Source organism: Callorhinus ursinus, unplaced genomic scaffold (assembly GCF_003265705.2).
Source record: "Callorhinus ursinus isolate GAN/ISIS: 27379988/994484 unplaced genomic scaffold, GSC_fseal_2.0 scaffold53, whole genome shotgun sequence".
NCBI classification, from domain to species: Eukaryota; Metazoa; Chordata; class Mammalia; order Carnivora; family Otariidae; genus Callorhinus; species Callorhinus ursinus.
Genome location: NW_027397115.1, coordinates 7,272,812 through 7,285,831, shown reverse-complemented (window position 1 = coordinate 7,285,831; position 13,020 = coordinate 7,272,812). Strand labels below are relative to the sequence as shown.

At 46.2% G+C, this 13,020-nt stretch overlaps 1 protein-coding gene across 1 annotated transcript in view; it reads right to left on the bottom strand.

Moving 5' to 3' along the window:
- The window catches only part of LOC112809917 (probable phospholipid-transporting ATPase IIA), a 121,430-nt gene that overhangs the window by 56,454 nt on the left and 51,956 nt on the right, over positions 1-13,020 (bottom strand). The window contains exons 5-9 of the mRNA XM_025853323.2: positions 12,218-12,276; positions 10,878-10,929; positions 8,900-8,994; positions 5,441-5,521; positions 4,574-4,649 (exon numbers count right to left, since the gene is read on the bottom strand). Of these exons, the coding sequence (XP_025709108.1) occupies positions 4,574-4,649; positions 5,441-5,521; positions 8,900-8,994; positions 10,878-10,929; positions 12,218-12,276 (363 nt within the window). The remainder of the gene's footprint in view (positions 1-4,573; positions 4,650-5,440; positions 5,522-8,899; positions 8,995-10,877; positions 10,930-12,217; positions 12,277-13,020) is intronic.

Below are 13,020 nucleotides of genomic sequence, written 5' to 3'. Positions count from 1 at the left end.
CAAGGATTTTCCGGCATGCCACTGCAGCTCCAGGACCTAGCAACAGAGTGTGGCAGCATCACATAGAGACGCTCAAGAAAAAAAAATTTTGGGGGGGGGGGGGAGGTCTGGCTGGCTCAGTCAGATCAAGAGCATGCAACTCTTGATCTAAGGGTCATGAGTTCGAGCCTCACTTTGGGGAGTAGATTACACTTAAAATGAAATTTTAAAAATTCTTTACAAAATTTTTCAAAAAAATAAAAAGTTTTTTGTGTTGTTGTTTTTTTGCTGCACGGAAAGAAGCAGGCAGGGGAGAAGAAAATCACCAGAATAAACACCAGACAGACACGTGGATGTGAATTTATTACTAAAATGTTAATATTGTGGGCACCTGGGTGGCTCAGTTGGTTAAGCGACTGCCTTCGGCTCAGGTCATGATCCCGGAGTCCCAGGATCGGGTCCCGCATCGGGCTCCCTGCTTGGCAGGGAGTCTGCTTCTCCCTCTGACCCTCTCCCCTCTCATGCTCTCTCTCTATCTCATTCTCTCTCTCAAATAAATAAATAAAATCTTAAAAAAAAAATAAAATAAAATGTTAATATTGTTAAAACAAATGCCTAACCAAACGACTCAAAGCTATCAGGAATCAATGCAGCTGTCACCCTTGGGGCACCTGGGTGGCTCAGCTGGTTAAGCATCTGCCTTCTGCTCTGGTCATGATCTTGGGGTCCCGAGATAGAGCCCCACCCGGCCCTGCCCACATGCATCCAGCTCCCTACCCAACAGGGAGCCTGCTTCTCTGCCCCCCTTGCCCCTCCCGCATCGTGTTCGCTCTCACTAGCTCTGCTCTCTCTAATAAATAATCTTTTTTAAAAAGGTAGCTGTGGGGGGGACTGGAAGGCAGCTGGGGGACCTCTGGGGGGCTGACAAAACCCTGATTACTGATCAGAGCACTGGTGCTATGTTTGGGATTTAGTTACTTTCCGTATACGTGCTTTCGATAAAACGGAAGAAGAAACAGAAGGACACCTGCCTGCAAGGAATGACGTGTGTACCATTCACGTTACAGCCTGGTGAAGAGATGTGCACATCCCGGGCGCCCTGAGCTTCCAGCTCTGCGTGTGCCAGATACAGCACAACACGGGGAATTCTACCCCCTCGTGTTCTGATCTCCGTTCACACCCCCTATTCCACCTGCTGTTCTCCATCCCAAAGTGTGCGCTTTCTCCTTTCACACATGTCCAGTCCTCACGGGCACTGTGGATATGGGGCCACACGCACAGACTGAGCACAAGGGTCCAGAGCTTCGGGCTGGAGCCGAGGTAAGGCCCCTCTGCCAGTAAGTTTTCCTAACTTCGCTCCATGAATTCAAATATTTTAATATGAAACTATATAAACACTCCAAGAAAACATCAGTGTATTTTTCTCATTGTCAAGCAGGTAAGATTTTCTCAGCATGGCACAAAAACCAGAAATGTAAAGAAAAAAAAAAAATCAACAGGTTTGAGGATGTAAAAATTTTAAAATTTTTGTGCCAAAATACGAATGAGATCAACTGGGAGACAGTAATTGCAATTAAGATAAGAAACAGAAGAATGCTATTCTTAGGATATAGAGTTCTTAGAAATCACTTTTTTAAATTTTTTTTAAGATTTTATTTATTTAGGGGCACCTGGGTGGCTCAGTCGTTAAATGTCTGCCTTCGGCTCAGGTCATGATCCCAGGGTCCTGAGATCAAGCCCCGCATCGGGCTCCCTGCTCAACGGGAAGCCCGCTTCTCCCTCTCCCACTCCCCCTGCTTGTGTTCCCTCTCTCTCTCTCTCTCTCTGTCAAATAAATAAATAACATCTTCTTTAAAAAAAGATGTTATTTATTTGAGAGAGCATGAGCAGGGGAAAGGGGCAAAGAAAGAAGCAGATTCCCTGCTGAGCAGGGAGCCCAGTACAGGACTGGATCCCAGAACCCTGAGATCATGACCAGAGCGAAGGCAGATGCTTCACCGACTGAGCCACCCAAGTGCCCAAGAAATCATTTTTTAAATGAACCCATCAACCCCCCAAAAAATGGGCATAGGGCATAAACTGGCAATTCACATATACATTTTAAAAATGCAAATGAAAAAATGCAAATAAAAAAAAACATTTAAAAAATCTAACTTCACAAATAATTTTTTTTTTTAAGATTTTATTTTTGGGACGCCTGGGTGGCGCAGTCAGCTAAGTATCTGGCTCTTGATTTCGGCTCAGGTCATGACCTCGAGGTTGTGATCGAGCCCCCACATCTAGCTCTGCGCTCAGAGTCTATTTGGGATTCTCTCTCTCTCTCCCTCTGCCCGCCGCCCTCCGCGCCCCCCCCCCGCTTCTCTCAAACAAATAAAAATCTTAAAAAAAAAAAAAGAAAAAGATTTTTTTTTAAATAATCTCTGTACCCAACATGGGGCTCAAACCCACAACCCCAAGATCAAGAGTCACATGTTCCACCACCTGAGCCAGCCAGGCACCCCCACAAATAACTTTTAAAAGGCAAATCAGTAAATCAGATATTTATTCAACGGCTATCAAATGGGCAGAAATTAAAAAGTCAAACAGAAGACAGTGTTAGCTAGGATGTACATATAAGGTCAGATTATCAGGAGTGTGATTTATTTAGAAGAAGAGGAAGTTTGCAGGGTCAACCAAAATGTAAAATGTATATGCCCTTTGCCCTAGGAATTCCGTTTCTATGGAAATGTGGATAACATCAATATTTAGAATTTCTATCTGGAACAACCAAACAAAGCACATCAAAGACAAAAACAAAAGACAAACAATAAACTTGGAAAAGAGATTTGCGTCACATACGAGATGACAGTTTGATATTCTCTCTGCTATGAAGCAGGCTTACAAGTCAATAAGAAAAACAGAAAGTAGATCGACCAAAACGTTAAGAAATGTCTTATGTGTAGAAAGATGTTTCCTCTATTCACAATGAAATAAACAAAACAATAACAAGATACCCTCTATCACCAGACAAGAACGGTAACACTATGAAACACCTGCACATCAAATACACCATAAAATCGTTTCAAAAACCAGAAATGGAGAGCTCTCACAAACGAATAAGAGAAAGAGAAAAAACAGCTAGTGGGTATAAAAAGTAAGGAACAAAGGAAGAGACCAGACAGACCACAAAGAAAGCCAACCTTCCAGGCAATCTAGGAAATGCAAATCGAAACACACTCCTTATTTTTCTGTGAAATTATTAAATATTAAAAGGAATAATTACTTGTTAATAAATGACTTCAAAGGGGAGAAAAACTGGGAGGGAAGAGTAACCAGTTCTGAGAGACGTGGGTGGACACGTGGCAGGGGAGAGGCTGGAGGGGAAGGGCTGCTGCAGGGGCTGGTGGGTGTGGCCGTGGCTGTGGGCGTGGCCTCGGATGTGGGCGTGGCCACAGTGTGGCAGGCAGTGCGTCCTGACCCGTGCAGAAACTTAAGGACCCATTTCCTTTTTTTTTTTTTTTTTTTAAGATTTTATTTATTTATTTGACCGAGAGAGACACAGCGAGAGAGGGAACACAAGCAGGGGGAGTGGGAGAGGGAAAACAGGCTTCCCGTGGAGCAGAGAGCCCGACGTGGGGCTCTACCCCACTACCCTGAGACCGTGACCTGAGCCGAAGGCAGACGCCTAAAGACTGAGCCACCCAGGCGCCCCTTAAGGACCCATTTCTCACTTCTTTAGTCATGAGGAGGAACTGAGAGACATTCCAGATTAGGCTGCAAATACGGGCAGGGAATGGAAACGGAAAAATGGCAGGAGACCTAAAGGAAGCACTCCTGTCTGTCCGTTTGCATTAAGTGTTTCATCTGTGGACGGTAAACAAGGCGGCCATGTGTTTAGTTTGTGCTGGTCTGTGCTGGCCATTCCCTTTCCTAGCCACAGAGTATCCTGAGCACCTGTTGTACTAAAGAGCCACAGAGCAGCATCAAGCACAAGAAAACAGGTTGGTAGGAGGGGTCAGTGAAATGGGTAATGCACGTAAAGGGCTTGACGAGGTGCTGGACAGCCTGGTGGCATCCCACTGCTACCAACACTGCTACCGCAGACACCGCTCAGCCCCTGGAACCTCTTCGGGTCCGTTTCACCCCAGGGTTCAAAAAGTAAAAGACACCAATTTCCACATCGTCTCAGTGTTTTAAACACCAAGACTCCAACTCAGGCCCATGGCCCTTTCCTGCGCACCCGGGGGGGGGGGGGGGAGACTGGCAGGACTGGCTTGGCAGCCCCCACGGACACAACTTCCGGCCAGAACATCCAGGCTGGCCCAATTTCTGGGAGAGATTAGAATGTCAATCTCAGGTGGCAATTAAGGGCTATTCCCAGAGTGGACGCTGCCGAAAAGCACACCAGCCAGAGCAACTTCTCTTAAAGACGTCCACAAGCGTCCGAGGGGCAATCAGATGTCAGCAAAATTCCCTGGAGGGGCAGAAGCAAGTGGAAAACACCATATGACCGACGGCTAATTTTCCTAACTGACAGATGATTATTCTAATTATACAAAAGGATTTTCTTTCCTTTTCAAATTGCTAACACATTCCTCAGAAAGGGGGCCCTTACCCGACGCAATGACAGTACCAGCCCAGAGCGTGTTCTCTATGCTCAAGCTCTCGCTGATCGGAGGGTCGCTGTCTTCCTGCAAAAGACCAACAGACACACATTTATCCACCAAGGTTCTGGCAGAATCCACAGGCTGTCTCCAGCCTGCTCTTCCCAAGACAGGAAGAGAGGATGACCCCTATTTGGAAGCCCCCAGTTCAGCCAGGAGAGAAGGGACAAGCTCCTAAGCTACCGTCCTTGGTGTGGTTTTCATTCCCAGGGCCATTCATGAAAAGACTGGTTTGTGATTGAAGAAGGACAGGCTTCTAATACTGAAGACATGTCTTACAAGGCAAGAGCTAAAATGCAGATGCAAATCAAACAAAAACAGCCCTTTGCTGGCCAGTCCTATGGCTTCTAGAAAGAGACCAGGAATTTAATGTGGGTTCTATAAATCTACTGTCCCAGATTCTTCAAATAATTGACATCCAAGTTTAATTTCTAGCCTGAATAGTTGGGAAGTGGCTTAAAAATTGTTAACAATGCCAGCCGGGACTTGTGTGAGTAGAAGAGGTCGTGAACGTGTCCAAATGGGACAGAAAGAGTACCTGCCTTCACACCACAGAGTTCCCGTTAATTCTAACACCACTCGGCTCTACGCTGTCAGGTAATTCAAGCTGTTCAGAGGCCGGGAGAAAATACCCGCTGTGCCAACCTCATTGAGAACACTATGTCAGCTTTCAAGGTGGGGCTTCTTAGGGGAACCTCACCCCTCCCTGGAGCAAAGCTATCCCCTGACAAAGACTTGTCAACACTTCTCTGTAGGTCTCTGTCACTAGCAGGTGCTCTCGGCAAGGCAGGATCGCACAGTCAGCTAAGCCTACTTACTCTGGTAAAAGTTCCCACAAAGTTGTGAATGTCGATATTTGGCTCTTCTGCATAGACGTATGATCGAATCTGAAGGAGATCCTGTTCAACAGAGGTAACATTTTGGAGTTAAAACAAAGTTCATGATTAAAAAGATTTTGGGAGGCCCCTACAATTTTTCAAAAGCAACTCTATCTCCCAAACAGCAAGCAGGCTCTCAAAAGTATAGGGCAGATGGAAGAAAAAGAAGAAAAAATTTTCTATTAAGTAAGTTTAGGAATCACTCCACATGCTATCCCACGACACCCTGCAGACCCCACAGTGAAGATGCCTGTTTATCTGTGTTCACCCCATGTTTCCCAAACTGGCTGACGGCCGAGGTCCCCTTTCTGCTCCACTGCAGTGACCAAGAGCTGGTAGTACCAATGAAGATCTGTGCTCCATCAACAAGTGGTTACTGGGCCCTACTCTGTGTAAAGCCCTGGAAAAGGCAGAGGGGTAAAAAGCAAAAAATACACCTGACGCCCATTAGGATGGCTACCATCAAAAAAGTATTGGCGAGGAGATGGAGAAACTGGAACACTTGTGCACTGTTGGTAGGAATGTAAAATGGTGCAGCCACCGTGGAAAACAGCATGGCAGTCCCTCGAAAACTTGCACATAGAATTACCGTATGATTAGCAGCCACTCACTGGGAACTGAAAGCAGGGTCTCAAAGATATTGTACAGCCATGTACATAAAAGGATTATTCACAATCACCGAAAGATGGCAACAACCCACATGTCCATCATGCATAAATGGATAAACAAAATGGGAGATATCCATACAATGGAATATTGCCCAGTCTTACAAAGGAAGGGAAATCTGACCCAGCCTACCACATGGATGAGCCTTCAGGACACTACGCTAAGTGAAATAAACAGGTCACAAAAGGACAGATACTGTATGATTCCACTTAGATCAGGTCCCTAGAGCAGTCAAATTCACAGAGACAGAAATTACAGCGGTGGGTGCCAGGGGCTGGGCAATGGGGAATTGTTGTTTGATGGGTACAGGGTTTCTGTTTTGCATGATGAAGAGCTCCGGAGATGGACGGTGGTGATGGCTGCACAACGTAAATGTGCTTAACACCACTGAACTGTACATTTTTAAAATGATAACATGGTACATTTGATCCGTATTTTACCACAATAAAAAAATTGGAAAAAAAAAAAATCTCCAATCAGGTGGCCAGGCAAATTCAGACAATACCCCTTGGCTACAGGGACCTAGAGGAGGGGTAGAGGCTACTGGCTGCAGCGTCGGACTCTTGATTTCGGCTCAGGTCGTGATCTCAGGGTCGTGAGATGGAGAGCCCCACATGGGGCTCTGCGCTCAGCGTGGAGTCTGCCTGAGGATTCTCTCTCCCTCTGCCCCCTCCTCCCTGCTCTCTTTCTCAAATAAATAAATAAATCTCAAAAAAAAAAAAAAAAGACCTCGAGATACATTCAAAGTAGACAAGAGCAAAAGTTGCAGAATCACAAATACAGTGTGATCTCATATATGTATAAGCTCCCCTCCACCACCAAGTCCACAGTTGTGCATTTGTAGGAAAGTGTGCTGGCAGAGGTCTGGAAAGATCACTAGGGACTTTACACGGAGGGAAGCAGGTAAGGTCTGTGGCAGAGGCATGAGCAAGACTTTTTATTTCTTCCTCCAAGGCCTTCCATACAATTTATTTATACTCTTTTTTTTAACAAGAATATATTCATGTAATGCCCAGGTCATCCTTTCATACAGTTCTTCTGCTCAGTTGCTGCTCCCCACTCAGATCCCTCCGGCCCAGTAAGGAAGAGTTTCCTGACAACAAAGAAGAGTGGCATCTCCTCCTTCTCTGGAGCCCAGCCCAGGCCTGGGCCAGATGGGGGCTGGGCGGGGGGGGGGGGGGGGCAACATGAGTGTTTATTAAACTGACACATCCAAAGCACACATCGACAAATGCAACTCTGCGCAGCAGACAGGGAAGCACCTTCATGATTCTAGGCTCTTCTAGACTGTCTCTTAAAGAGAGTCCTTCAAATCATTTTGAGGATCAGAAAGCTTCCCTTGGAGAAATCTTACCAGGGAGTTAAAATGCGTCACCCAGAAAAATCAGAACCCTCTCATTAGATGAACCCCATAGCGGGGGCAGGACAGTGCCTCCTAAGGATTCCTAGGGGCTCCCAACCATCGTTAGAAACTCACTGCTCTATATACGAAAACAATGAATCGTGGATCACTACATCAAAAACTAATGATGTATTGTATGGTGACTAACATAATAAAATAAAATTTAAAAAATACTCACTGCTCTAGAATTCTGGTTTAAAAATTAATACTAATAACGGTGCTATTTCACTTGTGACTGACCATGAAAAATCATTAAGGCAGGGGGCACATTTACTGGTATATTAACATGGAACATTCTCCTGCCCACTCCTTCCTCACAGAACACGGTTAAGGAACAGCATCAATCCACATGACCACAAGCCCAGGAAAAGCTTTCATGTTCTTCCTAATCCTTTCAGACCACTGTTGGGGCATGTTGGTCTCTGGGCATTTAAATTATGTTTTGTGACTTTGTAACCTAGTCCATGGGCCACATCCAATCCACGTGGCTCGTGCTTAAACTTACTCTCTGGCTCCCTGCTCCCCCCTCTCTTTACAGATCATGGCCTGAGTGATGTGGGGCTAATGGGGAAGTGTGGGGCCCTGCAGACCCTTGAGAGCCTACTGGTCCTAACTCCTTAGGCCACCCCGAGAGAGGGTCTGTGTGCTGTTCCTCACACTGTTCCACGCATGGGGTATTCATTCAGTAGTGAACATACCAGGCAGAACTCTGCTCTCGGAGACACTGCCTTGCAGTGAGTCGGGTGGGAAGGCAAGCAAAAGGTGGTCAGAAAATGCCTCTCAGATAAGGAGATCTAGGCACAAAACCCAGGAGGTATTCAGGAGAGGCCCAGCCAGGCAGCCCCTGGGGTACAAACTGTCCCTGGAGGAGGAAACAGCAAGGACAAACGCTGGGACGCAGAGGATGCCTGATCAGGAGGGAGAGGGCACGGGCAGGCAGATCACCCAGGCTGAGGTCGGGGTTCAGGCAGGGACACAGATCACACGGGCCTTGAGGACAATAGCAAGGGCTGTAGTGTGGGTTCTCAGTAACAAGAAGCCTCGGGAGACCCTGAGCAGAGGAACGATATACCTGCCTTACCTTCTAGCTTTATACAAGGCACCTGGTTGAGGCTTCTTAACATTCTGAGCTTCCCTCCAAAGAGCCCCGCTCCCACTTCACTCGGCCGTGTGACTTGAAACCACAGGTGCTGGGGGGGTTGCCCAGGACCCCATCCTGTCAGCCCTCATTCACACCTGACATCCCACATCTGGCATCTGAGGGCCTCTGAGTTCGAGGGCCTGATAAGGACACCGTGGCCAGTCTGTGTTTCTGCAGGAGAGCTACTCACGGCCGCAGTGGGGAGCCTCTGCGTGCAGGCCACAGGGAGCCGCAGCTTCCAGTCTGTCTCGCCGTCCAGCTGATCCGTCCGCAGGAAGCAAGACCCTATGGAAGGAAGGTGGGCACTGTCTATTCGCTTTCGATTCAAGGATCCTTCCCCTGGCAGCTCTCAGTAGTTCCTGCTCTGGCCTTTGTAAAAATCCAATTAGTGGCCCACAACCAAAAGGGAAAACAAATACCCCATTTCCCACTTCCTCTGTAAGCTCTTGGGTTGGAAGATCTGGATTCAAATCCTCACTCCAGGGACACCTGGGTGGCTCAGTCAGTTAAGCATCTGCCTTCAGCTCAGGTCATGTTCCGAGGCTACTGGGATCGAGTCCCACATCGGGCTCCCTGCTTCTCCCTCTCCCTCTGCCTGCAGTTCTCTCTGCTTGTGCTCACTCTCTGACAAATAAAGAAATAAATTTAAAAAAAACAAAAACAAATCCTCACTCCATCATCTGTTCACAGTAGAAACCTAGGCCAGTTTCTTGACTTTGCTAAACACCAGCAGGCCCTATCTGTGAAATGGGAGGAACACAGAGCTCAGGAGCTTGCTTGTGAAGATTTGGGGTGCTAGAACCCCCAGCATGGTGGCTGGCACAGGGCAGCTAGCATTCAAGGCCATTCTGGGCAGGAGATATGGACACCTTATCAGGAACCAGACTCCTAGATTTAAGACTAGCTACCCCACTTACTAGCTGCATGTCCTTGGTAGTTACTTACCCTTTCTGAGCCTTGGTTTCCCTGAGTGTAAAAACGAACAGAACAGCAGCAGGGTTGCAGACTCTACAGTTGACCCTGGCTGACTGCTCAAAATGCAGGAAGTGCTACCAGAGCATGTGCTCGTTACCTGCTTGCACATGGATGCCTATTTCTGTCCAACGTGCAAGCCCAGCAATGAGTCAGCTGTAGATTTCATCAGACCCAGAATGCACTGAATTCACGGACACCACAGCTAAGACCTCTGGGCACTATTAAGGAAAAGCATGTCTAATCTTCGGGGGGGGGGAGTGTTGAGAGGGAAGCATTTCAGGGACTCTAATCCATGACACTCTATCTTCACAGATAAGGACACAAGAACCAACTGAGGACAAAGCTGGAGATTTTAAAAGAAGACTTCTAATCTGGTGCCTTCCACTCCATCTCTGGGTAATGTATTTTTAGTATAAAATTTCATCTACAACTTTTATTTGATTCATAATAAAATAGGTTGCAGCAACCTTGAAGTACTCTAAACGCAAACTTTTTCAGATGTTCAGAGATTTGACTGTGCCTGTACACAAGCGAAAAACAGCCTTGTTTCCTCAAAACAGCTTAAATAACAAAAAAGAAAGGAGGAGGAGATCAGAGTCATCAGATGGGGTGGGCAGTCACTGGTGTCAGCCACACCGGGAAAGAACTGGGAATGAGCAGGGTCTTGTAAGAGCCTGGAGGAGCTCGCTCAGGCCTAAGTGGGCTGTGATAATAAATAAATTCATGGGTGAGGGTAGGCATGACCTCACCACTCGTGAGCGAAGGGCCAAGACGGCCACCTACCTCTCTCCCTGGCTTCTCTTACGGTCACACATATCTCCTGCTATTTTCTCAGAAGAGAGAGGATTTCTGCGTGCTTCTATTTGTGAAGCACGCTTCCTGATCCCGCCAAGTCCTGAAGTTGAGCCCAACAGCAGCTCAGAAAGGAAAATCATAGCCGCTGCCTGTGGACCAGTCAGCTGGGACTCAGCCTGGGCCCAACTAACTGTATCTTTGTGATGATCAAAATCTATTGACCTGCAAGGACCGAAAACATTTTTTGTTTTAAGACTGCTCTACAAAAGAGATGTTTTTGATTTGCCTCCGTGGCTCCAAAATGATCATCTACTTCTGTTCCATTTTCAAATGATTATTTTGCCAAATTACCACTGAAAGGTTAATGGTTATTTTCAAAATTGATCCCAGATGTTTACCGTTTTTTTCTGATGTCCTCAGGAAGATCATGTCAGCAGGGACCCGCTGGTTCTGTGTAATGAAAAGAAAGACTGTTACCGTGAACAGCCATGTGTGGGGTTTCTGTCCCCCCCCACCAGCCCCCTCAGTGGGGAGGGGGTGTCCCCCTCCGAAACCCACAGCCTCATTTACGTTTCTGCCTTTGTCAGAGACAGATCTGGGGATTTATTTTGTTTTGAATCTGAAAAATCTTGCACGCTGCTGTTACTTCACTAATCCCCTATTGAAATCTTATCTCGGAAAGAGAGCTTCTAGTTTTCTGGAGAAACCAACCATTACCTCCTGAAATTCCAGCCAGAAGGGCCCCGGCTGAAAGCCAGCTACCCTAGCTGGCTTTCTTCCAGGCGGTCTGCTGAAACTAAAGACACACACACACTCGCTCACGCTTTCTGCTCCTACCAATTTTCTGGCTTGATGTTTGACTTTGAGTGGAATTTTAATAAGGAAGTCAAGTAGTAAGAAGCAACAAAAGCCATTCACAAGAAAAAAAAAAACGACGTAAGCCAACAGCAGCCCTCATTTAATTATGAACACAGAAGTATCTAACAACATAAAGCATTTGTGTGGTTCTTCTGAGCTACCACCCAGAAGAGCTTCCCTTCACCTCAAATCGACTTTGAGTTCTTAGATTTAATCCTTTTAAAAGAGCACAGTTCACTTCCTACAGAAACAAGCTACAATACAATCCTTTTCTAATCAAATATTATTCCAAGCTTCTCCAGGGCCACCCCCAAAACCCACGACCTTCCAAACAGACAGCAAAAGGAGACAGGAGTGTTTGCTGAAGTCACAAACGTAGGAATGGTGCTATTTTTAAAAATGCATTATTGGCCCTTTTTACTATTCTCATATTACATTTCATTCCTGCTCCCCACAAAATGACAGAAAAGCACAATGTTTAAGTCAAAAAATGCAAGCTAAAATCACTCGAAACGGTAAATGACAAATATTTTTATGTGCTTATGCAGCAAGCTGACTTCGAGGAAAGACTTTATGGTAGTTTTTTTTTTTAAAGGCACCAAAATAAACACATCAAATAGGAAATCGAAACTTGGTTTTGTAAGCAGAATTTTTGGCTAACCAGCATACATAAACCTTGAAAAAGTATTCTACGTGGGTGTCTCATGGCAAAGAAATTTTCCTCCCCAGGCAAAGGTTTAGGAGAGAATCCCAAAAAGCCTACATTCAGTTATTCTACCAGATATACAAATTACATGTTAGGATTTATGAATTAGTGGCAATGACTTCCCATTTACACACTCACACAGCAACCGGTCACAAACTGCGGGATCCCACCCACCTTTTCAACGATGATAAGATCTCCAACCTGGATGTTGGAGCTCTTCACCTTCACTGTCCCTGCAAAGAAAGAGGTCCAAGATACATCATGTATGAATGCATTTCAATTCTTCATGCCTTTGTAGAGTGCCCACGAGCCTGCAAAGTCAATACAGTCCTCCCAGAAGTATGTCCCTCCCCGGCCCAGCCAACCTCACCAGCATCACCTGCCTCTCCAGGAAGAGATTCACCTGCTGCAGGAACTGCTCCAAGAACACATCCCCACCTCTTAGAGTCCTAGAATAACTCACCCCCGCACATAAGGCCTTCTGTCTTAACGGCACCTTAGATGCTTTTCTAAATTGGTATCGTGAGATTCATTCAACCTCAAAACAAAAAACAAAAAACACAGAAAAGGGGAAGAAAATTAAGAATCAGATCCATGGACAGAAAGTCAACTTTCTTTTCTTTTTTTAAGATTTATTTGCGAGAGAGAGAGAGAGAAGGCACATGAGTGGAGGGAGAGGCAGAGGGAGAGAATCTCAAGCAGACTCCCTGCTGAGCACAGAGCCCTATGTGGGGCTCAATCTCACAACCCTGAGATCATGACCTGAGCTGAAATCACAAGATCATGCTTACTTAACCGACAGAGCTACCCAGACGCCCCCCAGAAGGTCAACTCTTAATTTTCAACACCACTGAAAATAGAGAAGTCATCCTAAAATGACTGATTTTTTAAAAAATTTGCAATTGCTGGGGCCCCTGGGTGGCTCCGTTGGTTAAGCGTCTGCCTTTGGCTCGGGTCATGATCCCAGGGTCCCGGGA